Here is a 26,331-nt window from a genome sequence, read left to right on the forward strand (position 1 = left end):
ACATAGGAGTGTATTCCACATAAGATACTCCAGTATGATGTCACATGGATTTTTTATTTTAAGTATGTCCAAGTGTGGGACTTATCAAAAAAAATGTCCAAGTAGGATGTCACATAAATATTTTCTCGTTGTCTAAAGTTTTTTTTGAGACAAATAGAGTATTTTGACTATTTTCCCTTAATTATAATTGAGGGACGAAATTGAGAGAAAATAATTTAAAGGTGAAAATAAAATAGTTGATAGAGTAAAAGTTATAGTAAATTTGACCCTTTTCCCTAATGCGTTCAGCTGCCGTTAATTCATTGGATCGAGAGTGAAAAATGAAGGGAAAAAAAAATATCCGATATTGCTCTACTCGCCTAAAACCCTGCAAACAGTCGTCTGGCAATGAAGCCCCCTGCGTCTCCTTTGGTTGCCTTGAAGTTACTGGCGGCATCAAGATTTTCGCTATTCGGCTCTGCGGCACTCTTCCTTCGTTCCCGCCAACCCCTAATTCTGAAATCTCCATGTTTTTTCACCAAGCCCTTCTCCCTCAAGCACCTACAGTTCTACCTTTACAGTTCTTCCACGGCACTCGACGCGGTTTCCACTGAAACCTTAAGCTCCCACCACCCATGGCCGGAATGGGTGACCTTCGTCGACCACTTGAAGACAAGGGGATACTTAACGGAAGCTGCCCCCTTGAAAGCCGTGAGTGAGAGTGGCTCTTTCGGTGACAGTGATGCTGATAAGAGTGTTTACCGAAACATTAATTTGTTAAAAGATCCTTGCCTCAGCTTTGGCCGTGATCGATATGATATCTTCAAGTATGATTCTAATTTAACCCCTTTTTTTCTCTGTTTGGTTGATGAGAAAATGGTGGAACTGGTATGATAATAGTTTCTTATGCTTGGAGTTACTTGAATTGACCATGAGGCCATCAAGAATTCAAGATACTTAAATATGGTTTTCTTCTAACATTTCTTGTTTTCTCTAAATCAGATTTTTGTCTATGCAAGATGTTCAGACAGTTGTAGAGGCTGGATGCCCTAACCTTATTAGGAAAACTGTTAATTCCGCGAAAAGGTTGAGAGCTCATGTGCGACTGGATGAAGGGGATGTATGCATTATTGCTTTTTCTTTCATATTTATCACATCTACCTATGAATCGTGATGCATTCAGAAAGTGGCGATTGGAATTATTTAATTTTTTATGTTCCAAATTACTAAATAGTTAAAGATATTAGGAGGCATTTCCATGGAATAAATCTTCAATTTGCTTCTGGTCTGACTAAACTTCAATATTTAGGTTTGCAGTGCTTGCAATTTGAGAGGTTCCTGTGATAAAGCGTATGTGATTGTAGTGGAATCTGAAGGAGCTGCTCGAACTGTGGATATAGTGCGTGTATTGTTGTTCTACGCACTTGATCCACTTGTATCTTCTCAGGAGAAGCCTCCCGGTAGAGAGCTTGTTGAAGAATCTGCGAGGAAATTATTATCCGAGTTGATTGTATTGAGTGAGAAATCTGCTGTTCCTACACCACCAAAACCTGCTTCAGCTAAAGCTTCAAAACAGGAAGAAACAGCTATTGACATTGTTGATGATGAACTGCATCCAAATGTTGAGATGAAGAGAGGAGATTGGATATGTCCAATGTAAGTCATATAGGAACTTCTATGATGCTATTGACTTTGCTAAATTTCCCCTTAAATTTAATATCTGGAAATTGCTGGGTGATTTGCATGGAAAACCTTAAATTTTGTGAAGTCCTCTACAGGAAGAAAGGTACTTTTGACAACCCTTGTTTTAGAGGCAAAAACAAATATAAAATGTGAATATCTATCTTCCAGAAATGCCATAGGCCAAGTCAGTCACAAAGTTCTTTCTAGGTATCATCCTATGGGGAAGTCAAGATATCATAATGTATTGATAGTTGTAGATGAATAATGAATCACCTATGTATGATTTGTTGAATAAGAGGAATTATTAAGAGGCACCAAGAAGGTGAAACCATATATATAGCATATATTATTTTGTAAATATTGAAATATATATGTGCATGGGAAAGACTAATTTTGCATAAAGTATGAATATGCATCAACATAATCACTCATAGTCAAAAGGAGGGAAAAGGAACTTTGCTCTGCTTCATCGATGTTTTTAGAATGGTTTTTATTATTATTATTATTTTTTTCCCTTCAGAACTGCATCTGTAGACTGGACATGATCACAAGGGTAATGTTGTTTATACATTATTTAGTTTTTTGGCAGACACCCTGGATGTGAAGTAAAGTAATGAATAGTGTTTTGCATGCTTTGAGACTTGAAATGTTTCCTTGGATATTCTGAAGATGTCAAAATCTGGTTTTCCATTTTTCTTTTTTCTTTTTTTATTGCCCTCCTTATCCATCCCACGGTCCCTTTAAGGTCACTTTCTTTCACCTTCATTTGTTGAATTCTTATTACGTCACAGATGCAATTTCATGAACTTCTCAAGAAATGTACAATGTCGACAATGCAAGGAAGATGGCCCCAAAAAAGTTGGCAGTGGTGATGATATTGAGATGAAGAAAGGAGACTGGATCTGCCCTGAGTAAGTTTTGACCATTTTTATTTCCAGTATCTTGTAAACTAACTCCAAAGTTTATGGCTATATCTCTGTTAGCTATATCTCTGGCACTGTTAGGTTGGAGAATCATCTCTTCCGTGGCAGTGACACTGTAAATTGGTGATATTATCTGTCCTTTTCTTGCAATTTGGGTGACTAGGTAGTTACATGACAGATGTAGAAAGGTATAGAATATTCAAGATGTTTTTGATAGGGAGAATTTTTTTTAATGCCAAAGGAAATTTTATTGAAGGGTGCCAAGGGGGTGCAAGTCCTTATAATTTTCTTCATCAAGGCTGATAATTTTCCTTACCAATTCATAGAAGGAAAAAAAGGAAGGGAAAGAAGACTTTGCCTGCCTTTGTTATGCATAGCACCTATTCTTATGCGTCATTTCCTTCCGTAGTTTAACTTTTTTCCTTAAACTATAGTTACAGGGAGACATCAGTTTCCTGTTTTCCAATTCTTGCATGTTATTCGTGTGACTTGTATTTTGTAGTGAGATGATAATATACGAGAGTGCGCTGCCATTCATTTCATTAATCTAATATTATTAGCAATCTTTTGCATTTTAAAAATGTTCTTTTCTTAGTAGTAGCCCACTCACTTGTGCCCTGCATTTATATTGCAGATGTAGTTTCATGAATTTTTCTAGAAATATTACATGTCGATTGTGTAAAACAGAAGGACCAAAGAGGTTTTTTACAGACGAAGTAGAGATGAAGAAAGGAGATTGGAATTGCTCAAGGTAAGTTTCTATTGCTTTAATACTTGGCAGCCTAATATAAAAGCTTATTGGTGTAGAAACGATATATTCTTTCTCCTGGCGCACAACTTTTTCTCTAATGATATTATGTTTTAGACTTGTGGTTTGTTAGCATGGTGCAGTTGAGCAAAGAAAGTATTAAGGGCTCGATAGTTCTCTCCCACTGTTTCTTGTGGGTGTTGAGCGAGGATGTGTTTCAGCGAGCTTTTGAGTTTGAAACATTAAATTAGAATTTACCAATATCAGTTAGCTATATGATGATTAGCAACTTGTATCATCAATGTGCATTGGGATTGCCATGGTTCCTATTTCGTTTCTTACCTTCTATTTGCAGATGCAACTTCATGAATTTTGCCAGTAACAAAAGATGCCGACAATGCCAGGAATCGCGGCCCAAGAGGCAGTTGAGTCCTGGAGAGTGGGAATGTCCCTCGTGAGTCTTCTTTTCCTCATGATAAAGGTTCTAATACTTTTCACATTTTTGTTGATGATTTATGCTTAAGATATGAATTGCTTGCTGTAGATGCGATTTCTTTAACTACCGGAGAAATATGGTCTGCATCAAGTGCAATTGTGAGCGGCCCAAAGAAACAAGAACCGATTAGGAAGATCCATTGGCGAATGCTGCTGTTGTATGATCATTCCATCATGCCACCTTAGGAAACTTATGTTTCATGAAATGAATTTTGTTTGGGCATCAGCAAATATGTTCTTTTAACAACTTGGCATTAACCTAGTGGTTATTTCGCCGGGCTTAAAGATGAAAGATACCTTAGGTCTAATGTTCGAGTTGGTGGGACATAATTCCTTGGGTTTCTTGGGTTCCGTGGGGTGAGAGTCGATGGCGCGAGTATGCTTCCTAAGAGGGGGCCTTTTAAGAGCCCAATTTTGAGCCTCTCTTTAGTCTTACTCATGCACATGGTTCATGACTAAATTGGTGGCCTATTGTGCGCATGGAGTGACTATCCCGGGTTCAAAGCTGAGCCGGTCACAAAGTGGCCGTTGACCTGGGGCATTCTCGATAACAAAAAAAAAGGTTCTTCTCTCTTTTAGTTTTCTTTCATTTTGTTTCCAGCCGTCTCTAGGATATTGGGCTTAAAATGGAAATCACACAGTACAATAGGCCCAAGCCCGAAAAACTTCCACACGCCGATCTGTTGTTTGATGTTTTTCCGAATCCAAATGGGCCTGATCCACTATTTATAAATTGTCACACTTTTCCTCATTGTCAGTCAGTCCCGGCAGAGGTATGGGCGAAAGTTCAAACCTTCCAAAACCCTAGCCATTCCCTCTCTCCGGACACTCCCGCAGATCTATCATTTTTTAACTTTGAATTTGTGAAGCTCGAAACCTACGAGAATGTCGATGTCTAAGGGCTCGAAGATGCTGCAGTTCATCAACTACCGGATGCGTGTGACCATCCAGGATGGTCGTCAATTGGTGGGCAAATTCATGGCTTTTGATCGACATATGAATCTCGTTCTAGGCGACTGTGAGGAGTTCCGGAAGCTTCCGCCAGCCAAGGGCAAGAAGAACAACGAGGAACGCGAGGACCGACGTACTCTTGGCCTAGTCCTTCTCCGTGGCGAGGAGGTCGTATCCATGACTGTCGAGGGGCCACCGCCTCCGGAGGAATCGCGTGCGAAGGCCGTCTCTGCTAATGCCGTCGCAGGCCCTGGAATTGGCCGCGCTGCTGGACGTGGTGTGCCTACTGCTCCCCTTGTGCAAGCTCAGCCAGGACTTGCTGGCCCGGTCCGTGGTGTTGGTGGGCCCGCGCCAGGAATGATGCAGCCCTCGTTGTCTCGCCCTCAACTATCTGCACCGCCGATGACTTACCCTGCCCCTGCACCTCCTCCTGGGTCAGGTGCTCCTCCGGTTATCCGACCGCCTGGACAGATGCCACCTGGCGCTGCTCCCTACCCAGGCATGCCTCGTGGCCCGCCTCCACAAATGCAGCCGCCACAGTACGGAGTTAGGCCACCACAGCAAGGTTTCCAGATGCCAGCACCACCACAGTACGGGCAGAGACCCATGGGAGTCCCACATCCACCGCAGAATCCCATGATGAGAGGACCTCCTCCTCCACCACGACCTGGAATGCCGGGCCCTCCTCCACCACGTCCTGGGATGCCACCTCCCCCTGGTGGTGTTCCTGTCTATGGTCCACCTCGTCCAGGTATGCCGCCTCCACCAAACCCTCAGCAGCAGCAAAATCAGCAACAGTGATAACATGGTAAGCTCCCTGTTGATAGATTGTTTTATGTGGTTATTTATTTTACTGTTTATAAGTGATTGGATTATTGATTAGGAACTCATATATCCTGTGTTTTTCAATAACAATTTCTTAGCATAGTCGCATATACATCTGCATATGCACATTCACACACGGTTATATTCCATTAATATTGAATGGAGTTGTTGCGTGGATCAATAGTATTTATCCTCAAATCACTCCGTGTGTTTTGGTGTTTTTTTTCAACTATGTTTGTCTGGTTGGTTAGTTTTGGTGTTTTGTGACTTAGAGGAAGTAGGTCATTTTTTTTCCTCTCACAGGTAGTAATTTGTGGTCGTGTAAATAGGTAATCGGGGACATCTTACAATTCATCTATCTTTGATAATCCACAATATGGTCAGGACTTATGGGTTATGGCTGTATCGTGGCATTCATATTGCGCTTGCTGATTCACGTTTCTCAATGCAATTGATGAGAATTTTCTGATCGCTGTTTCGATTAAATGAAAAATCTTAATTGGGGAATTATTGTGCTTCATTGAAGAAAATTCATGCACCAAGAGAAACATGAACTAGTGGATAAAGGATTTTTTTTTTTTAATCTGGATGTCTACAACAACCACCCAAATCACACTGAGCATACATATATCTAGAGACCTATGGTGTGATATGCTGTCATTTGTAATTTTTAATAGGGCAATTCTTGTTGTTATATCACTTATATAGTTATATGTGGCATGTTCCAGCAGCATAATTTAATACATAATACTAATGTGAGTCACCTATCTTCGGTTTCTTTTGACTCAAGTTGTAGGGTTAGCCCCCATGGATTTCAATTTGTTTTCTGAAGGCAAGGAAGGTGATTTAATCGGCTGCTGACAGTCTATGTAAAATGTTTTTAACGGAATTGGTGGTGTGTCAAACTATAGGCTCAATAAAACAAAAAAGTTGTATAAAATTTCTACAGAAGCACCCATATCTCCAGGTGATGCTGGAGTAATCACAATTTGGTGTGTTTGATTTAGCGATGTCAAGTTAAATATAACAGAATTTAATCAATGTGGAATGTGTTTCAATTTTCTATTGATTGGAGTTGCGTGTTTTATGATACTAGGAATCATCTTCTGTACTCCAGATGTTTTTCTCTACATATAATGTGAAGGCATATCCATATTGGTAACCTAGAATGGAGAGTTGTACATTTGTCGTCATTCTATTTTTGAATGTGTAGATTGAGCCAATAATTTTCTACATGTTTTGGTTTTAAATGAGTTTATTTGCTGCATGAATAAGATACCAAGATTGTAAGTGGGATGTTGTTGGTTATTTACTCACTTCATTTGCTCGTAGAAATCTCCAGAACTATACATTTTGGTCTAAAGCAATATCTTAAAGTTTCACCAAATAAGCCTCGTGGGGTTCATCTTAGAGCACAAATCTCTCTTTATTCACAACTTGTATTGTAGAACTCTATTAGGAGACCCGGGTTTATGGTACTTTTTAAAGAATCATGCAACTTCTTTATGCTCTACCTGGGTGTATGGTACTTTTTGAAGAATCATGTAACATCTTTATGCTATTCAGAACTCATGAAATGCCCCATCTATTATAATTTTTTAAACTTGTATGTGTTTCAATCTTGTGTTTGTCAATATTTTTGTTTGTTTGGAATGTTGCTTTATGATCTACACTGATTACGTGGGGTAAATCTGTTTATATCCCAGTTGCAAATGTGTGCAGGATTGACTTGTAAGTTTTTCTGTGGATATGACTAATTGCTTGTATGCTTTCTGTGGCACAGGAGTGGGGTGCTGATCAATTCGTTGGGCCATGGCTGGTACTGAGCAACCTTTCTGGTAAATTCAAATGAGTACAGTTCTCTAGCTGGGGTGTTAATAGATCTTATTATCTCGGTTTCTCGCAGTTTGCCTGTGTGCGCTTATGTAACAATTAACATAAACGGAGGGGAATGTTAAGTCTTTATCCTATATTGGATTGACATAACCTAACTAAGTGAACATTCTTCCTCACACGTCTATCGCGTTTTCTGAATCAATAGTGACAGCCCATGGAAAACAAAATCATTTTAGATTCAAAGTAGATGGTATTGGTTTTTTAATGCATGGGTTGTATTTTCTAATGGTCCATTTGGACATGATTTAGCTTACAAGTGCGGAGGAGTATTAAGCTTTTATATCACATCATATTGATATAATTCAACTAGTTGATGATAAATAAACAAATGTTTAAGTCCTTTCCACACATTTATTGTGTTTTTTGGGTTTAAGAATCAATGACGAAAGTACTAGAAGAACAAAGTTGTGCTGGCCTGTGATTTAAAATGGATAATATTGATTTGTAGTGTTTTGAGTGGGATTTTATAACAATGATAATAATACTATAATTTTTTGAACTTGACATCGTTATCGATCTTTTATAATGCTGTGGGCCTGGGTCTGGGCCTCAACTACTTTTGGAGCTAAAATTATAACGAGTAAATCTACTAGGCTTTCAATGTATACCATTCAGTTTTTTGTTTTTCCGTGCCCGGCCCAATTGCTTTACAGGAAAGGACAAAACAAGATTCATGCGTTTCTCTAAGAAGCCACATTCTAGCATTTTTTTTTTTTTTTGCCCTTTCTTCTACACCCCTTGCTCCCCAAGTAATTCAACAGTCAACACCCCCTTGCTCCCCAAGTAACACATACAAACAAACCCATTAATATTGTTCAGACAGCTTGCTGTTGATCAGTAGTTCTACTTGGTTCTTCTCTATATAAGGTCTTGCATTCCATTTCATCCATACAAAAGAAAAGAAAGAAAGCTTTTACAATCAATAATCAAAATGGTTTCACTGCAGCTGCAGAAGCGGCTAGCTGCCAGTGTACTCAACTGTGGTAAGGGTAAGGTGTGGCTTGATCCCAATGAGTCCAAGGATATCTCCATGGCCACTTCAAGTACGTCTCTTTCTACTATCCCATCTCTCTCTCTCTCTCTCTCTCTCTCTCTCTAGGTTTTTCAGTTCAATAAAGTAGTTTACTGACCATGTTAATAATCAATCATGCAGGGTTGAACATAAGAAAGCTCGCAAAGGATGGTTTCATAGTTAAAAAGCCGAGCACAATCCACTCTCGATCGAGGTTCAGAAAAGCAAGAGAAGCGAAATCGAAGGGGAGGCGTTCAGGGTATGGTAAGCGGAAGGGTACGAAAGAGGCAAGGCTACCATCGTCGCTGGTGTGGATGTGGAGGATGAGAGTCATGCGTCGCCTCCTTCGCAAGTACAGGGAATCCCACAAGATAGACAGGCACATTCACCATGATATGTACATGAAGGTGAAGGGCAATGTCTACAAGAACAAAAGAGTGCTAGTGGAGAGCATTCACAGGTTGAAGACTGAAAAAGCTAGAGAGAAAGCACTTGTTGATCAATTTGAAGTCAAGAAAGCAAGGAGCAAAGTGGTCAAGGAGAACAAGATCTTATGGAGAGAAGGTCATCTGCATAAACCTTTAAGCTTATTGTACTAGCTAGTAATTAAATAAAAGTTCTTCCTTTGAGGGACTAATTCTTGTTATTTGTGTATCTATCTATGTATTTTTCCTAGTTCTGCACAGTTTTTCTATGTATTCAGCTTGTTATATATCAAAGTATTTGGATGAAGTTTATTTTTAGTAAGAAAATAATGTTGTGAGACTTCAAGACTAGCTCGAACAAACCAACAATGACACCATACAAGTTTGTCATCTGGATATTCGATATGGGTTTAAACTCAAGCTATCAAATCACATAAGTTTTTCACCTGACGACATGGTAAATTATGTCAAAACTCAACACGTGGGTACAAAGATATTAACACTTTGCATATACCAAAGTTACATACTGAAACTTGTGTTTGGGAAAGTGAGAGAGTTTATTCTACTAATTAGCTACCTAATCTTTGAAATCTCCAATAACCTCTCCGGGTTGAGTTTGGCACTGTTTAACATAAATATGCTTCCTTTTAAAGGGTGAACATAAATTACTCTTATATTAGGCTTTATACCAACTAATGATGTAAATCACTTGGGTGATAGCCTAATTGGTGAATCTCTCCTGGACAAAACAGTATGAACTCGGGAGGTCCTGAATTTGATTCTCATTGAGACCAATTCCTTGTGGCCGTGCGTTGGGTTTTGATCAAACTTATCATGTTGTAAGACAGAAAACTTACGTACGCACGGGCTTGACGATCCGAGTTTAGACTTATATCGAATATCTAAATGAGCAAACTCTTATGATGTGGTTCTCGTTTAAAGAAAAATAATAATGTATTTTTTTCTTCTCTTTCTTTTTTTTTTTTTGGATATTATATTATATCATGTTACAAGATACCAAATCATGATTTTGTCCATCCTTTTGTTTAAAGAATCTCACAACATATAATTAGGTATAAGACTAGGGAGCTCATCTAATGAGTGATCTATGGTATCCTAAGATGTCACACTATTCTCCCTAGTCTAACCCAAAACATTATAAGAAATTGAATAGTCATATGTTAGGCATGTGAATCTCACATTTTTCCCATACAATGTTTTTCTTCACAAAGTAACTTCATCATGTCATGCCCAAAGGCTTGTGGATATAAATTTTTTTTAAAAAAAAGAAAATCATGATGGTACTTTTCACAATATCTATCACTAAAGGTTTTAATTATTCATCATATAAGGTATAAAACCCATTTTCAATAATTAAATTTATTGTATATAAGAAATGTGGATCACATAGCTTGGTAATCCTATTGGTTATTGGCTGCCATTGTATTAAAAAAAATCAGCAAATAAATAAATGCAAAAAACGAAAGGATTTTGGGCTTTCTAGCTCAAGTTTGAGCAGAGTTATTGGACTCCCAACTATTTTTTCTGGGCTTGCCCATTTCCAGGTTTGGCCCATTAAGTCAAGACAGTTGCTACAATATTGATCTAGGAAGTACGAACACTTCTAAAATAGCGACGTGTCCGTGTTGAGCATCGACATTGCTCAGAAACTTGTCCAAGTCGAGTCTTGTTTTTCTTTTAATCGGACACGGCAAGACACGTTTTTCAATCAAACGAATTTTTTTTTTCCTTTTTATGAATTTGTGATCTCTAAATCTAATGAAGAAGAAGAAGAGGAGGAGGGTATATGTTGCTTCGCAATGTATACATATATTTATAGTTTGTGACTTGTCATCAAAGCTTGATGTAGTTACTAATTCTGTGTTGATCAACCAGTTTTTGATTCTCTTTCATTGCTTCACAGAAGTTATATATGAAGTTGTTGCGAGCAAAGAAGTACATAAAACTATATAAGAGGTTAATAAGACAATAGACAACTATATGTTAATTTCTTATGTATAATATATATTTATGTATACGTGTCCTTGTCGTCTCTGTGTTCTCTAAATTTTAAAATTCTCGTGTTATAGTTAGGGCTACACAAAACCCGTTTATAACCCGACCCAACCCGTCAAAACCCGAACCCAACCCGCATGATTGAGGGTTATATATGGGTTAGAAATGTCTAACCCGAACTTAATGCGGGTCAGGTGAGGTTTTGAATTTTCTTAACCCGTTTTGACCCCGACCCGACCCCATTTAGGATTACACATAGTTTATACTTATATAAATATACCAATATATGAATACCTTGTTTAATTTTATTTAGTAAGAATGACCTTCAATGTTTCTTGTGTAGTAAGTATATCCTTCAATGTTTCATGGATTATTTTATTTTCCTTTAATTTTTTTAACCATTGTCTCATTGGTAAAATAAAAGAATGTATACACTAAGTCACTAATTAAAACGTGTGTTATGATAGGCAACTCGACCCAACCCCAAACCCGACCCAATCTGTTTGACTCGACCCATAATCAAATGAGGTTGGTTAAGGGTTGAAGAAAGTCTCACCTGACCCTATATGGGTCGAGTGAGGTATCACCCCAAACCCGACCCATGTTCACCCTTAGTTATAGCGTCCGTATCGTATCGTGTTCCGTGTCAGTGTATGTGCTTCCTAAATATTGATTAATGGAGGTCATTAAAAAAGAAATAAAATATTAGATATTTGTAATTCTTATTTAACGATAATTCACACGTCCATCAAAAAAACGTCTCTTCTCGGTTATGTTTGTTTCACTCACCTTCGCAACTTCCGATTTGTTAGCCATGGCGGTTTCTCCTTCCTCTTCAATCCCTCCCAAGCCTCCCTTCTCTCTTTAAAATCATCCCCTCCTTCTCTCTTTCTCTGTCGCTCTCTCCAATTTCCCTCTTGATTTTCTGATTCCTTTGTTCGTCATCCTCTCTTTCGCTCTGTAGTCTGTATTGTATATACACGCATAAATATACGTATCATATCGAACCCTGACTTCATTTTCCTTCTGAGATTACTCAGTTGACACATTTTTTCAATAGAATTTCGTATTGGTGTATCTGTATATTCGCCCACATATGTCTCTGTGTGTGTGTGTGTGTGTGTATCAGTGTATGTATGGACTAGGTGTCGGAATTTGAATCAGGAAATCCTTGCTGTAGAAATTAGAAACCCTAACTGATTCGACGGAGTGACGAAATGGCGTCCATGATTGTCACCGGAGATCGGTATCTGGATAAGCTTTTCAAATTCGTGGAACAGAATGCTGGTCCACTAATTGAAGGGTCGGTGGTGCTGAAGCTCAACCCGGCGGGTCTGCACTATGTTCAGTCGAGGCTCGAGGCACTACGGGAGTTGGAGCTGCTTCTAGCCGGTGCACCGGTGGATTACTTGCGCGCTTATGTCTCGAACTTCGGAGACCACCGCGCGCTGGAGCAGCTTCGCTGTATTCTGCGCCTCCTCACCTCTCTTAAAGTGTTTTCTGTTCTGCCACCGCATGCCCGGGATCCCACACCGCTGTCGCTACTTCCATTCGGGAGTTTGAGGGTGCTTGAGCTCAGAGGTTGCGATCTATCCACCTCTGCTCCAAAGGGTTTACTTGAATTAAGGCACACCTTGGAGAAGATCATTTGCCACAATTCTACTGTAAGCTCTATCATTCTTTCTAAATTTATCAATTTAAGTTTCCATTTTTGAAATCATTCCTCCTATTTGGGGGTTTTGTTTGAAGAGAGGAGTTATGGAAATGAATGGGATATGAAATTTTGGGTTTGTGTGTAATTATAATGGGAAAGTTAGCTTCAATTGATTGATGCGGGTTTTATAGTGACAATCGCTGTTCTTATCTTGCTCCCTAATTAGTAGTGAGCCACAACTTATTAAAATTCATTCTTCACCTTTTTATCATTTGTCCTTTCACTGACCAGCTACCAACCAGTGCATTAACATGCTTGAATTGTACCAGTGAAATCCTTTATTGTCAGGAACTCGGGTGTCTCTCTCTCTCTCTCTCTCTGCTTTTGTATTTGTGAGGAAGTCCTTTTTTTTGCAATTCCTTTCAATATCGTTTATCTACTCTTTCAAGTGCTATGCATATATGGTGGTTGCGAACTTTCTGGTTTTTAAGGTAACTAGTTTTAATTTTTCTTTTTATATTTTATGTGAATTAGGATGCTCTGCGACATATTTTTGCCAGTAGAATTGCAGAGATAAAGGACTCTCCACAGTGGAACCGGTTATGGTTTGTTTCATGTGCTAGTAACCAGCTGGTGCTGATGGATGAATCTCTGCAACTTCTTCCTGCTGTTGAGACTCTCGATCTCAGTCGAAACAAGTTTGCAACGGTGGACAATCTACGCAGATGTACCAAATTAAGGCACCTAGACCTTGGGTTCAATCAGTTGAGAACTATAGCTCCTTTTGACGAGGTAGGAATAAGTGTGAATAATGCTTTACTTTTTATTTCCAGATGTAACGTAATTGAAAATTTCATTGTTGTATGTGTTAGTTTAGCAGTACAACTTCATATGCTTGTTTCTTACAAAAGTCTTTTTCAAATCCCTGTTGTATCATTTACTGTCTTATTTACATTTTCTTTTTAAGCTTAACCTCTTCTGATTGCAGTATGAATTTGTAAGAGGAGAATTTTTTTTTGGGACTAAAAGTGTAAAAATTTGGGATATTAAACTGTCTGATTTTTATATTGTTGGAGATTAAAGAAGTTTTTTTTTTATTTATTTTTTTTAAGTTGGGAGATATTTCTGTTTATAGTATGGTTACTGAATGTTTTTTGTAGTTAATCAGTTTGATGTGACGTGGCTAGTCTGATATCTGAATTCTAAGTAATTTGTTTTTGCATTCGATTTTCAATTTTGGAATTATCTTTGGACCCATGCACTGATGTTGTTCAATCATGCAGGTATCTTGTCATCTTGTTAAACTTGTTTTGAGGAACAATGCACTAGCGACATTGCGTGGGATTGAGAATTTGAGGGCACTTGAAGCACTTGATGTTTCCTACAATATTATATCCAGTTTTTCAGAGTTGGAGTTCCTTGCAGGCCTCTCATCTCTGCATGGCTTGTGGTTAGAAGGAAATCCATTGTGTTGTGCTCAATGGTATCGGGCACATGTATTCAGCTATTTTATCCATCCAAATAAGGTGTGTTATTATATATATATATACACACACACACTATGATTCTCTTGTTTTAAACTTTTTAATATAAATATATAGTTATCAAATATAATATTGTATACATGACGAATGTGGTAAAATCTCATGTCGTATATCTTCTTGTAGCAAACTAACCTTTTCTTTTTCCCCTCCTTTTGGTTGCCTGAGTAGTTAAAGTTAGATGACAAGGAAATCAGCAACAGAGAGTTTTGGAAGATGCAAATTGTTGTAGCCAGTAGGCATAAGCGACCTGCCAGTTTCGGATACTATTCTCCTGTTAGAAACGAAGCTGATGGAGAAGGGAATACCAACAAAAGAAGGGTATGTATTTTTATAATACTTTGTTCGAGACTGTAATGACCATGTGGGAAATGTGGGTAAATTTATGTTAGTCATGCTGTCAAATTTTGCCATGCGATTCTTCTCTGCTTGTGGTAACAGGTTGAAGGGTCATTAACGTGTATTCTTTTTAGTTAGTAATAAGTATCGATCTAGATGATGACAAAATTGGATAATGTCTATCATGCAGAGAAAGATCTCTCGGCTTGCTTCAATTGTGAGTGAAGAAGAGAGCACTTATTTTTGTTCCGACCAAGATTCTGCATCTTGTGAAAATGAGATTCAAAGCAAAGAGGAGAATGCCGTCTCCGATAATGAGGCTGAAATAGTCAATTTGATGAACCGAGTAGAAATTATGAAGAAAGAGCATTCTATATTCTGGCTACGAGAGTTTAAGGAGTGGATGGATCATTCTTCTGAGCATTTAGTGGATGACAGTGACATATATGGTCGAGGTGCATTGCAAGCTGTGGAGCAAAATTGTCTGACAAACAAGACAAGCACGAAGCATCCTGGTGAAAGTTCAAGATATGCATCAGACTCCTTTCAAGCTTCAGGAGACGAGAGTAGTACAAACATGATAGAATCAGAATCTTCTTTTGCAGATATCTCTACTGGTCATGGTGGGGTTTCTCTACAAGGCTTTGTTCAAATTGAGCTGGGGCTGGACCATCACAGATACCACTCCCTTGAAGGGTTTAGCAGTGTGTCCCTGGTAGCCAAGACCTTCATTCATGATACATTTCCAATTCAGGGAACTTGTACAAATGGTGGAAGTGTCAGCCGGCCGCCATTCTCTACCATAAATGATGCAACAGAATCTCATTCATCCTCTGCTTTTCCTGGATCTCCTCCACATTATCAAGAGAACATTTTACATCATCACCACAACCTAGTTGAAGAGATTTTACAGCTATCATCAGAGTCCTATTCAGCGACATCATCTGATTGTAGTAGTTGCAGAGAAGACGATTTGTGGGAATTTGAGCAGTCAACTTCTAAAGTCAAGCAGTCAACTTCTAAAGTCAATCAATCACCGAGTGAAAAATACCTTTATCCCAGTGCTCGAGGCCAAATATATTCATATCATCTTGAGGATAACCATCAAGACCAAAGGCCTGAAATTCATCTAGGAGAAGATGGCAAACTTTTTTTGACTCACATGCTGAATGCAAGCCTTTTACTTCTGAACTTTTGAACCTGAAGGTTGATGATTTTCCCGCTGCTTCTGGTGATGGTAAAATTGCTCATTTTGACAACAAGGAAGATGATTGCATGGAGAAGAGGAAAAACAGAAGGAAACCGAGAAAAAAAAAGCTGTTTCTCTACTAGAGGAGGATATCATGGTTGACAAATCAGATGTGTCACAAATATTGAATGGACAGATGTATACTCATGGAACTGATGTGCTAGATGAACCAGAGAAGCAGACTCTTTTGGAAGGTATCAATGCAAGACAGTCTTTTGAAAATGGAATTAGAACGGCAGTCAATTGATGGTTCTGGTAGATTTTCTGTAGCTAACTGCTCATCTCTGGGGGCTGATGATTTTCTTGAGAAATATCTCAATGCAAATGTTGCAGATTCCAGAAATCATGAGACTTGTATGCAGTCCCTGCACTGTGATTGCATTTTGGGGCCAGAATTCTTGTACTGGGAAAGGTAGTTGTCCGGCATTTTTTAATTATGTGAGCAAGAAATTCGAAACATGAATTGTGATGGCTGTGATGAATATTCTGGACGTTCTTTATTTAATTGTTGATGTACTTTCAATTCAAGATAACATAGTAATTGATACATGAGTTCCTCCGCTTGTAATTTCTTATTAGAAATAACTAACAGTAGAAGTGATTTCAACTCATGTAAAAAAATAATAACTAACAGTAGAAGTGATTTCAACTTATATAAAAAAATGGTTGCTGTCATTTGTATTTACTCAGCGTATCTGATATCTGGAATCCACTTTTAAATATATGGTCTCAAGTCACGACCTTCAAGATATTCTTTTGATGAAAAAGTTTCCAAAGCCATGTTATGTCCAAATTTCATTTTTACGGCCATGAGTTATATTTTGTTTTGCATCCCTTGTATATTATCCTAGTTCTTTTCAACTTGCAGAGAAGTCATTCTGTTACTGAGCAGTGAAAACAAATTGTATGTTCTACTTTCTGGGGCTGCATTTGATCGGTCAGGTTAGATGATAACGTTATTGAAGGAGATGTATATTGAATTTCTTATGAATTTTTAGTTGCTAAAATTTATTTTGCTGGTTGTTGATTTTTCCCTCACATAGAGTTTTGCAGGAAGTATTCCACGATTACTGGGTTGCCAGAAAATTGAAGATGTTATAGAGGTTCTAGAAGGTGTTGGAACTTCAGAGTTCAGGTTGTAAGGTTGGTGCTTTGTTGTAAATTGTAATTTACTAATTTTAGGACCTAAGCGCATATCATTTTCTTCTATTAACTCTCTTCTTATATTATTGTCTTGGAGTTTAAATTGAGAGGGGGTCAACATGTCTGTTTGTAACAATAAGCATGGAGAAATCAAGGCGATTACTTTGTATCTTGCAGGTTCTTGACACTCATGCAATTAACGATAAGTATTTGTTAAGAAGGTATATGTCTGTGGCATTCAGATTAGAAAGTCAAACATGCATCAATATGCCATTGATTTCACGTCTGATTTAATAAGTACCCTGCAGTTATATATCTATTTCCTTAGTTATGATACATGGGGGTTTTGGAAACTATATGGTAGTTTGGAGCAGGTACAAGTTAAGTTGTTTGAGAAACAAGTACGTGGAGGCTAAAAAATGAGCATTTTTCAATACTCAAGGGTGCAATTTTGGTGCAACAATTCTGAAGGTATGTATATACATATGTGAAAAAAATTTCTTCATTTGTAAGTAGGATAGGACCTTGAGTCCTTGAGCAGGTCCTGATATAATCATTTAGTGGACTGAATGATGAAGAACATGGAATGCCTAACAATTAAAGAACACGTTAATTTGGGCATAATTTAATTCACTATAAAAATATATGCCTTGTTCAGATTACTATACTTGTAACATACATTTTTAAAACAAGAATGCATGGTGCTGGGGGTGTAAATATGCTTTCTTTTGTTACCTTCTGATACAATTTTGACTCTCAAATATAATAAAACTGTACAGAGGCACCGTGGCTTTCAAGATCACTGTTTGTGACTGGCGGTTAGATGTTAGTGTGCGTGGAAGCCCTTTCGCGTTTTAGCTCTCTATTGCCCTTGCACCTTCACCTTCATATTTTTTGCTCGACTCTTGTTGCTCCATTGCTGATGTATCTGAGAAGGTAAATTTCATAATTTAGTAAAGTTTGGATATGGCTTAGGCGCTTTGCCTACTTGCATACTTGACACTTGAATTCGCTTGCTCTACTTTTCCTGCTTTGTGGAAGACAATCCCCTTTGCATGATGTGTTGAAGCAGTCAAGTGGAGATTTTTCTGTAGATGAGAATTTCTTTTGTTTGATGTAACTGAGTTGATATCCTTAGACAAAGCTCCTGGGTTGTATTTGGGTGGCACCCCCCATAGTGGCTTATCGATGCAACATTGTTTTTTGGCTATGAAAAAAGGGAAAGAAAAAGGGCACAAAAAAAAGAGAAGGGGGTGGGGGGTGTTGGGTTTGAAGGATTAAGTTTCATGGCTTGCATTTACATCTTCTCTTGAATTAAGGATGCTCTGAAATGTGGTTGCAGTGAGTTAAGTATGACTATATATTGCCTTTTTCTCACATCATTTCCTGATCCTTTGGTCTATTGGATCCCTTTGCTGGTCGAGAAAATATTTTGATTCTGATTTGAACTCTTTTTCAGGTCATCGAGACTAGGGAAAGTAACTCTGTGATTTTAACTCTTGAACTTTGCTACAACAGTTTGAAGAGACGAGAGGGCCCCATTCCCTCCACCGCCACCGCCACCACCACGGCAGAGTGTCGTTAGTGATTTGGAAAGTGAGGCTGCCGCCATTGTTACACTCTCATTTGATCTCCGTAACCCATCTGGTGCAGAGCCTCTAGTTCTCTTTTTCTTGAAGATGGCTTATGGGGTTTTGCAGGAAAAAATGGAAAAGAAAGAAGAATTCTACATGGGCTTTTATAGCCCAATAAAGGCCCAAAACATAGACAAACAGCAGGCCTAATGGGCTCCACAGAAAGTCTAGAGCCCAAGTTCCAAAGTAGGGTTTTTGACAAACTTTTGTGCTCTGTTTCTGCTTATATAGCGAACCCTTCCAGTCTCTGTTCCCCTTCACCTCCTCTGTTTCTTCTCTTCTCTAGAAGATGTTACATCCTTGCCGTGATTCTGCAGGTAAGTAAACCCTAAACCCTAATATATACGATAAGAGAAGGCAATTCGTTACTGTTGCACTTTACATAGAGCAATCAGTCACTCTTAGTTGCCGAAATTCACTTTTCAGACGAGCAGATATGCTTGCAGTCGCCATCTTTCGGTGCGGCTTCTGAATTCAGATGCTCGTAAATCTTTACACTTTTTTTTAGTTGTAATTTCATGGAATTGGTTTAATTTCTTTCGTCGCCTATACCAAACGAATCAGACTTCATCTTCCGCTCATGCATTTTCATCAAGGGAGCTGCTATTTACAGTGTCCCGTCCTCTTCTGCAGCAACTCTCCCCTCGGACGCGATCAATGCGCCTCTCCATGTAATTGAAGAGGAGATGAAAGCTTTGCGATCCTCATTATCTAACATGGAGGCCAGCCAACATAGAATGGAGGCGAGCCAATACAGAATGGAGGCGAGCCAACAAAGAATGGAGGCGAGCCAGCACAGAATGGAGGCGAGCCAACAAAGAATGGAGGCGAGCCGGCTCAGAATGGAGGCGAGCCAGCACAGACTGGAGACGAGCCAACACAGAATGGAGACGAGCCAACACAGAATGGAGGCGACGATGAGGCTGATCCTTATAGCTCTTGAGCGGTTGAGCCCACAGGACCCTGCATATACCTCTGACAGCGGATCGGATTTCTAAGTCCCGCCGAAAGATCCCGCTTCTTCTGATTGGGCTTCCCAGGTTCTGTTCTTTTCATGTATATTTGGAACAATGTGAAATAACTTGATTAATGTCTGCTGGTGATGACAATAAGAAGATATTAAGAAGTGAGAAGTAGGTAAGTAGCAGAGTAAAGACAGAGATTAATAAGGAGCAAGAAGCTCTTTGGTTTTCATTTAATTCAAAAGTCAGTTTTACAATAGCCACTGCAACATATATATATATATATATATATATATATATATATATATATATATATATATATATATATATATATATAAATGTTAGATATACAACGGTCATATTTGACACAGTGTTGGTGTGATGTGTAGTCACATATTTTAACACTCCCCTCAAACTCAAATTAATGTATCAATTTGGGTTTGATATTTAAAATATGATCCAAGTCGTTGATAAAAAATATCGGAATTGGGTTGATTGATTTATGTAGATGCAGCGAATTTGCACGGCTTCTTTGGTCATGGCCAGGTCTCCACTTAACGGTACCTAGGTCCAATCATAATACTTTGATCTCAAATTGAGATAATATGACATCACATGCCACCGCAACATTAAAAAGAACAAATGACAAATTAGGACCACATGCGAGTCCATGGCTCACGTGTCCTTTTCCACACCACACAACAACTGTTCAAGCATCAAAACACCTCCCATCTCAAAAATCGGTATCTCTAGAGGATGGAACCGCCCAAGGCAAAGACCATGCCATCATGACCAGCTCCTCCGCCCAAGGTGAGTGGTGTTATGAAAAGAGCTGAGTAAGATCGTTTGCAATCGATTACGGAAGGAGCAAAGCCCAAGGTGAGTGGTGTTATGAAATATGAATGGCTTCAGAAGAAATATAGGTGAGAAAGAAGGGTAAAATGGCAAAAATGACATGGTTTACTAACAAAATCGTAAAAATGACTCAGTTTATAAAAACAAGTAAAATGACTTAATTTATAATGGTAAAGATCAAAATAACCCTAACTTTCCTTTCCATCCCTCCTTCATTTTCGTTTCGTGAAATCCCTTTTAATTTCTCCTTCAAACACAATTTCATTCTCATTCTCGACTACTACAACTACAACAGTTTGCATTCCATCAACAGTTCCGAATACTCCAAGGTAAGTTTATCATTTATTCAAAATTGATTCTGGTTAATTTGTTTGCGTTTACTTGCCATTACGGGTTTTATGAGGTTTCACCCATTTTGCTGAGTTCCATATTACTGCATGACTTTGCTCAAAACAATTTCGCATAGTTAAAAACGAAGTTTTCGACGTAATCGAGTGTTTGAGCCTTTTGTCGGGCATTTTAAGGATCTGTGGTCGAGTTTAGGGTTTTTCTGGTCTAGATTTCTTTTTATGGTGGTCGAGCTTTTCAATTTACTAGTCAAGCATTTCAATTTACTGGTCGAACATTCAAATTTACTGGTTTAGCATTTCAATTTACTGGTTGAGCATTTTAATTTACTAGTCTATCATAACTGGTCAATCATTGTTAACTTATATTTATTTCTTTTATTTTTTATCTTAGGTTCATAATGGCTTACATTATTCCAGATAGTCAGCATTTTTCTACAAAAGTGTCAAATTTTTCCCAACCAGATGTAGTTTGGAATATCAAGGATAAGTTAAATGAAGATCAATTTTAGTAGATCATGCTTTGATGACAACCCTGCAAAAAAAAAAAAAAGGTAAATGATAAATGATTCACCAAAAAAAAAAGCATGACCAGACAAAAAAGTTGCTCAACCATTAAAAACATTTTGTCGACCAAATAATATTATTGGTCCACTAAAACATATATCCCTCAACTATATGATATTGCTCCACCAAGCAATATAATGATAGACCAGATAAATCACTTGTTGCTCGACCAAGTACAAAAATGCTCGACCAATTAAATTCATTTTGCTCGATCAAATAATATTATTGGTCAACTAAAACATATATCGCTTGACTATATGATATTGCTCGACCAAATAATTTCGTTATACTCGACCAAAAAAATAATGCTCAACCAATAACAAAAATGCTCAACCAAAAAAATTCATTTTGCTCGACACATTTACTTGTATATTGGTCGACTAAAACATATATTGATCGATTATATAAAATGCTTGAGCAATTTGCTCGACTATAGCAGGACGAGTAAATGAAGCCAAAGACGACCAATATATATATATACTTACTTGCAATCAGAGTTGTGCGAACTAAGAATGGATATTGTCAATCTGGGTATTCCAATCAAGGTTTTAGTGTTTTCAAATACATGAAGAGGTCGCAGCTGCGTGGCAAGGTAGATTTATGTGTCGGGAGAGGTGGATAAGAGAATATAACAGATTTGTTTAAGGGTAAGGGTATATTTGGCATTGAAAACTAAAAGAAGGTCATTTTATCATTTTTTTATTAACCGGGTCATTTTTACAGTTTTGTTAGTAGACTAGGTCATTTTTGTCAATTTCCCTAGAAAGAAGTAGAGAGAAGAATAAGTAGATAGATCGGAGAAGAAATATAGAGAGAGAGAGAGAGAGAGTTGCAAATAAGAGAAAGTCAAATCATGAAGGATAAAGAAGAAGAAGAAATGGCAAGAGGAAGTAGAGAAGATTCAGAGACAGAGATCAGAAATGACAGAGTTAAGATAAACAGAGGAACAACAAAATAACATCACAACAACAGAGAAGCTACCGTCACCCAAGAACAGAGACGGGTGGCGGCAGCGCAACGGAATTCAATTTTTCGGCCAAGAATCAACTGCTTTGATACCATGAAATAACTTGATTAATGTTTGCTGGTGATGACAGTAAGAAGATATTAAGAAGTGAGAAGTAGGCAAGTAGTATAGATGTTAGATATACAACGGTCATTTGTGCAACAGTCATATTTGACACGGTGTTGTTGTGATGTGTAGACCACATATTTTAACACAATGAGAAAAGTTATGATTTTTAGTGTTAGTGTTGGGGTGGAGAAATTTAACTTTTAAAGTTTTAATTTTGTTATTGCATTCTAGTTTCTTATTTTGCTCTAAGCTCTTTCCTTCAATGATGAACACTAGTCACGTAGTTTGATTGCATTCTAGATAAATTATCTGATTTGTGGCTTAGAGCTTCTTAAATGTTGTTTTCCAAAAATCAGTAGCCAAAAACATGTTTGATCCTTTGAGCCCTTCCTTTCATCTTCACTACAAAAAATCAGCTCTTAAGTTTCCAATTTTGTGCTCAATAGTATATATTGAATGATCTTATTATATGATTATCTCTTGTTTTGGTCATTTGCTAAGCATGCATCACATGAGCACCGCATCCGGTTAAACTCTCAATAGGAGACTTATGTTTGTTCTTAGGAAATGACAGTGAGGTCATTCTTAGATCGATTGTTTAAGTTTCTAGCCTTGTCGGTCGGTCAGTTGATCGACCTCGCCCAGATCGTAAATTTCTTCGCTAAAAAAGACCCAAATCAAATAGGCTCATACCAAAATGTCACAGAACATAAGGGTTTGGGGGGATAAAAAGGGGTTGATACACTCCATTGAAGACATCTTTTGACCTAACAACATTCTCTCTACCTTGGATGAGGAGCCTCTGGCAACATTGAAGAGGATGAAGGGGGTTCTCCTGGGCTTTTTTGGTTTATTCCTTTTATCTCTGTATTTATGGGTTTCTTCTATTTTATTTGTTTACTTTCTTGTAGGGTGAGGAATTAATGTTCTAACTAGGGTCTTAATGTGACACAATATTGATGATTCAATAAATTTGGCTTTTGCTTTCTCTTACTTTCTGTGCTTCGTTGAGTATGTATTGGTTGTGCTTACTGATTTTGGATGTTTGATCCACATTGAAATGTTGTGTTGTCTAGATTGAGACCGGTAGGAGATGTCTAAGATTTGTTTTTCAACATAAGTTGTATGAACTATAGGAATATGGGGACAATGACTAATGCAATCGTTATACAGTTATTCATTAGTCTTAACGGGTTTTTATCACTTGGACCTGAATGTTAGTAATAACAGCCCAATGGGCCTACTTTGTCATATTTAGCCTAAAGTTTTATGGGCCGTGCTGCAATACCCAAACTTTAAATACATCAGACCAGACAGGTCCTATGAAAGCCCAAATCAGACCCTCAAAGCATTTTGATGGGTTGATGGCTATAAGTAGATTCTTTTTAAATCCAGAGTCTTTGGAATGGATAGTTACTCGAGTGGCAAGAACAATTTCTTGATGTGGGTCGATAAGTTCATATCGATTAATTTGGTTTGCTGTTGTTTTCACTTCTTTCCTGTTATGGTCACCAGAAAGAGTGCCGGAAAGGACTTATCTGGGTTAGGATTCAAGGAACACGAGGCTCGATGAGTTTCCCCATTGCTTGTAGAATCACATTTATAATATGATTGCAATAAACCGCATGTAGAATGCAGATTTCACCTTCAGAACGCGAAATTTTGTTCTCAGACCACATTCGATTCCAATAGCAATGATCGGGGAATATCTACTTTGACTGGAGGATGCTATCCATAGTTCCATATATGCCTTCTTGTGTTCATTGTTATTATGCATTCAATCTCTTGTTGTGTCAGCAAAAGAAATCGAGATGAGGAGAGAAACAGAGGAGATACAGAGTACTCTGTTTTGTTCAGACTAATGTTCCAAATTACAATAAAGTGATTAATCATATTCAAATAAAGATTTGTAAGATAATGATTCCAATTATTGCTTGATATCCAGAAAGATCAGTACTAATTAGTTGCAGAGAACAAAATAATTAAAAACAATCGTATTATTCTAATCTCGAAGTCGAATGATGCTCATAGTTATGGCAACACCTACATGAGCTTCAGAATGAACAATCACAAGTCTAAAAAACTAGTCAGTACTTCCCAAATTTTGGACAGAACAGGTAAAGAAAGAAAGAAAACTAAAGAGCTAGTCCTCACTGCGAAAAAAGAATATGATAACTGATCTTGAGAGCCTAGAGTGCTGAAAAAATTAAAGTCGCGAACAAGACCGTGTAAACATGTCCCTCGATATTACGAGTAATTGCATAGCCTGCACTTGCTTTGTTGCTGCTGCTCGGAGGAGGAGAAGAAGAAGAAGAACCTGCGATTGCGACAGATAAAAATAAGCTTTTATTATTCAATTTACATTGATTGCAAGAAATGCATGAAATCTTGAACACAAAAATCCGGATCTCGAAGGACTCACTGTTATCAGAAGATTTAGGAGGAGCAGGTGGTGTTGGAACTTCTGGAGAACCAGATGGTGGTGATGATCCTTCTGTCATCAAATAAAAATGAATTACAACAGACAGTGAACATAAACACAGTGATAAGCAGAGTGTTCTGTCTTCATTCAAAACACTAAAGCAGAGTACTCTGTTTTCTACAACAGAGTGATTATATAGTGTTTTCGTCTTAGCAATTCAAATGCTGAATGGACGCCATGTGAAATTGTGGGCCCCACATATCCTACATAATCCATATAAAATCCCGTGTGTCCATGGGATTCGTAAGAGGATGTTATTGGAAGCTTAAAAGGAGCCAAATAATTTGAAAATGAATTAAAATGTACCATACCTTTTTTGCAAACTGAAATGTCAACAGGGGCACCACAAGCTTTGGGGAGTTGCAATGCAATCTCTTGAGTGATATTGAGAGACTTCAAGAAAGCAGCATTGTTGAAGACATCACACAAGCACTGCTTCTCATCTTTCACCATCTCCTTCATCGGCACGCAACACGATGCCGGCGGAGTGGTTGGTTTTCCAAGGTAAGGTTCACAAGGCATGAGTTTCTTAATACAAGGGAATGAATCACTAGGAGGAGAACCATTGCTGTCTTGAACCAAGTATGCTTGATTCATTGCCTCACCAAGTGTTTGTGAAAAGTCCCCATAGCACAAATGAGCCCCCATTGAGAAAAACATGGACAAAGCCAAGAACAACATTGCAGCACCCATGAAGCCTAATCTTGTTTTTGGTTGATTTGAAGAGAGATTGATCAAATTAACTGCATATGCTACATCTATACATCTATATAGATATATATAGATATATACACAGAAAGAGAGAGAGAGAGAGAGTTTATTTATGATACCCAACTAAAAGTTTGTTCCTGGTATCACTCAATCAAGATTCAGAAGATAAAAACCAACCTTATCTTCTTTTGCTGACATTTCTCTCTACAAAGATCTTCAATTTTTCTCAATTGAAAAAGATACAGCCTTGTTTTGCAAATCCAAACGTTTTGGAATCTAAACAAACCTCAAAGATTTTTGGGTTTTCCTTTGATATCTAAACCAACCAAAAAAATTGCTGCACAATTCCATAAAAGTAGTTTGGAAGTTTTTCCCAGAGGAAGCTCAAGAGGGTTTTTTACACGTTTGTGCCAGTGAAAATCTATTGCCGAGAAGATCTTTTGAGCGAACCTTCAATGGAAAATAAATAACAAAGAGTCCATATAACGTAATAATCGAACTCAGAATCTTCGAAGGCCATACACTTTGGCCCCAACGAGATTCACCACTAGACTATCAGTGGAACCCAAAAACAGTGGACCCCACTGGTTTTCACCAGTTCTCCAGTCCATTGTATAAGTCAATTATATATATAAATACACACACAAGCCTCCAATAGAGATGCATTGAACTGACATTATTAAGCATGCCGGCAACCTTCCTCAAATATTAGCCGGCACTTCATACTGAAAGTAGAGGTCAGATGAGTTTATTGGGCTTTAACTCTCCGCCCAACACACCACAAGAAATGTTACCAATTTGTTGGTCTTATACAACCAA

At 38.0% G+C, this 26,331-nt stretch overlaps 5 protein-coding genes and 1 pseudogene across 5 annotated transcripts; 5 read left to right on the top strand and 1 right to left on the bottom strand.

Annotated features, from left to right (window-relative positions):
* The first annotated feature begins 321 nt into the window (after nucleotides 1-321).
* LOC119981036 (zinc finger protein VAR3, chloroplastic-like) lies at nucleotides 322-4,158 on the top strand. Its single transcript, XM_038823990.1, has 7 exons — nucleotides 322-806; nucleotides 982-1,099; nucleotides 1,289-1,635; nucleotides 2,454-2,573; nucleotides 3,220-3,336; nucleotides 3,689-3,787; nucleotides 3,878-4,158. The coding sequence occupies exons 1-7, from the start codon at nucleotides 388-390 to the stop codon at nucleotides 3,957-3,959; spliced, it is 1,302 nt and encodes a 433-aa protein (XP_038679918.1). The 5' UTR covers nucleotides 322-387; the 3' UTR covers nucleotides 3,960-4,158.
* Nucleotides 4,159-4,504: 346 nt separating this feature from the next.
* On the top strand, nucleotides 4,505-7,619 carry LOC119981038 (small nuclear ribonucleoprotein-associated protein B'-like). The gene is made up of 2 exons (XM_038823991.1): nucleotides 4,505-5,587; nucleotides 7,388-7,619. Exon 1 carries the CDS (start codon nucleotides 4,714-4,716, stop codon nucleotides 5,578-5,580), a length of 867 nt encoding a protein of 288 aa, XP_038679919.1. The 5' UTR covers nucleotides 4,505-4,713; the 3' UTR covers nucleotides 5,581-5,587; nucleotides 7,388-7,619.
* Nucleotides 7,620-8,325: 706 nt separating this feature from the next.
* LOC119981277 (60S ribosomal protein L19-2-like) lies at nucleotides 8,326-9,264 on the top strand. The gene is made up of 2 exons (XM_038824337.1): nucleotides 8,326-8,543; nucleotides 8,654-9,264. Exons 1-2 carry the CDS (start codon nucleotides 8,432-8,434, stop codon nucleotides 9,109-9,111), a joined length of 570 nt encoding a protein of 189 aa, XP_038680265.1. The 5' UTR covers nucleotides 8,326-8,431; the 3' UTR covers nucleotides 9,112-9,264.
* A 2,446-nt stretch (nucleotides 9,265-11,710) lies between these two features.
* On the top strand, nucleotides 11,711-19,712 carry LOC119980684 (annotated as a pseudogene).
* Nucleotides 18,201-19,732, top strand: LOC119981370. The gene is made up of 2 exons (XM_038824463.1): nucleotides 18,201-18,830; nucleotides 19,078-19,732. The coding sequence occupies exons 1-2, from the start codon at nucleotides 18,803-18,805 to the stop codon at nucleotides 19,509-19,511; spliced, it is 462 nt and encodes a 153-aa protein (XP_038680391.1). The 5' UTR covers nucleotides 18,201-18,802; the 3' UTR covers nucleotides 19,512-19,732.
* A 4,616-nt stretch (nucleotides 19,733-24,348) lies between these two features.
* On the bottom strand, nucleotides 24,349-25,558 carry LOC119980889 (non-specific lipid transfer protein GPI-anchored 11-like). The gene is made up of 3 exons (XM_038823722.1): nucleotides 25,113-25,558; nucleotides 24,742-24,813; nucleotides 24,349-24,636 (listed from the first exon to the last, which is right to left on the bottom strand). The coding sequence occupies exons 1-3, from the start codon at nucleotides 25,492-25,494 to the stop codon at nucleotides 24,509-24,511; spliced, it is 582 nt and encodes a 193-aa protein (XP_038679650.1). The 5' UTR covers nucleotides 25,495-25,558; the 3' UTR covers nucleotides 24,349-24,508.
* Between the last annotated feature and the right edge of the window lie 773 nt (nucleotides 25,559-26,331).

The sequence above is a fragment of the Tripterygium wilfordii genome, chromosome 16, assembly GCF_013401445.1.
Source record: "Tripterygium wilfordii isolate XIE 37 chromosome 16, ASM1340144v1, whole genome shotgun sequence".
NCBI lineage: Eukaryota > Viridiplantae > Streptophyta > Magnoliopsida > Celastrales > Celastraceae > Tripterygium > Tripterygium wilfordii.

Excerpts from the sequence above, each read along its gene's own strand:
- LOC119981036 (XM_038823990.1), top strand. The coding sequence starts at position 388 with ATGAAGCCCCCTGCGTCTCCTTTGGTTGCCTTGAAGTTACTGGCGGCA. Across the intron at positions 807-981 it reads GATCGATATGATATCTTCAA|ATTTTTGTCTATGCAAGATG; the intron begins GTATGATTCTAA and ends TCTCTAAATCAG. Across the intron at positions 3,337-3,688 it reads GGAGATTGGAATTGCTCAAG|ATGCAACTTCATGAATTTTG; the intron begins GTAAGTTTCTAT and ends TTCTATTTGCAG.
- LOC119981038 (XM_038823991.1), top strand. The coding sequence starts at position 4,714 with ATGTCGATGTCTAAGGGCTCGAAGATGCTGCAGTTCATCAACTACCGG.
- LOC119981277 (XM_038824337.1), top strand. The coding sequence starts at position 8,432 with ATGGTTTCACTGCAGCTGCAGAAGCGGCTAGCTGCCAGTGTACTCAAC. Across the intron at positions 8,544-8,653 it reads TATCTCCATGGCCACTTCAA|GGTTGAACATAAGAAAGCTC; the intron begins GTACGTCTCTTT and ends TCAATCATGCAG.
- LOC119981370 (XM_038824463.1), top strand. The coding sequence starts at position 18,803 with ATGTTACATCCTTGCCGTGATTCTGCAG. Across the intron at positions 18,831-19,077 it reads TCCTTGCCGTGATTCTGCAG|ACTTCATCTTCCGCTCATGC; the intron begins GTAAGTAAACCC and ends CAAACGAATCAG.
- LOC119980889 (XM_038823722.1), bottom strand. The coding sequence starts at position 25,494 with ATGGGTGCTGCAATGTTGTTCTTGGCTTTGTCCATGTTTTTCTCAATG. Across the intron at positions 24,814-25,112 it reads CATTTCAGTTTGCAAAAAAG|AAGGATCATCACCACCATCT; the intron begins GTATGGTACATT and ends ATTTGATGACAG. Across the intron at positions 24,637-24,741 it reads TCCTAAATCTTCTGATAACA|GTTCTTCTTCTTCTTCTCCT; the intron begins GTGAGTCCTTCG and ends TCGCAATCGCAG.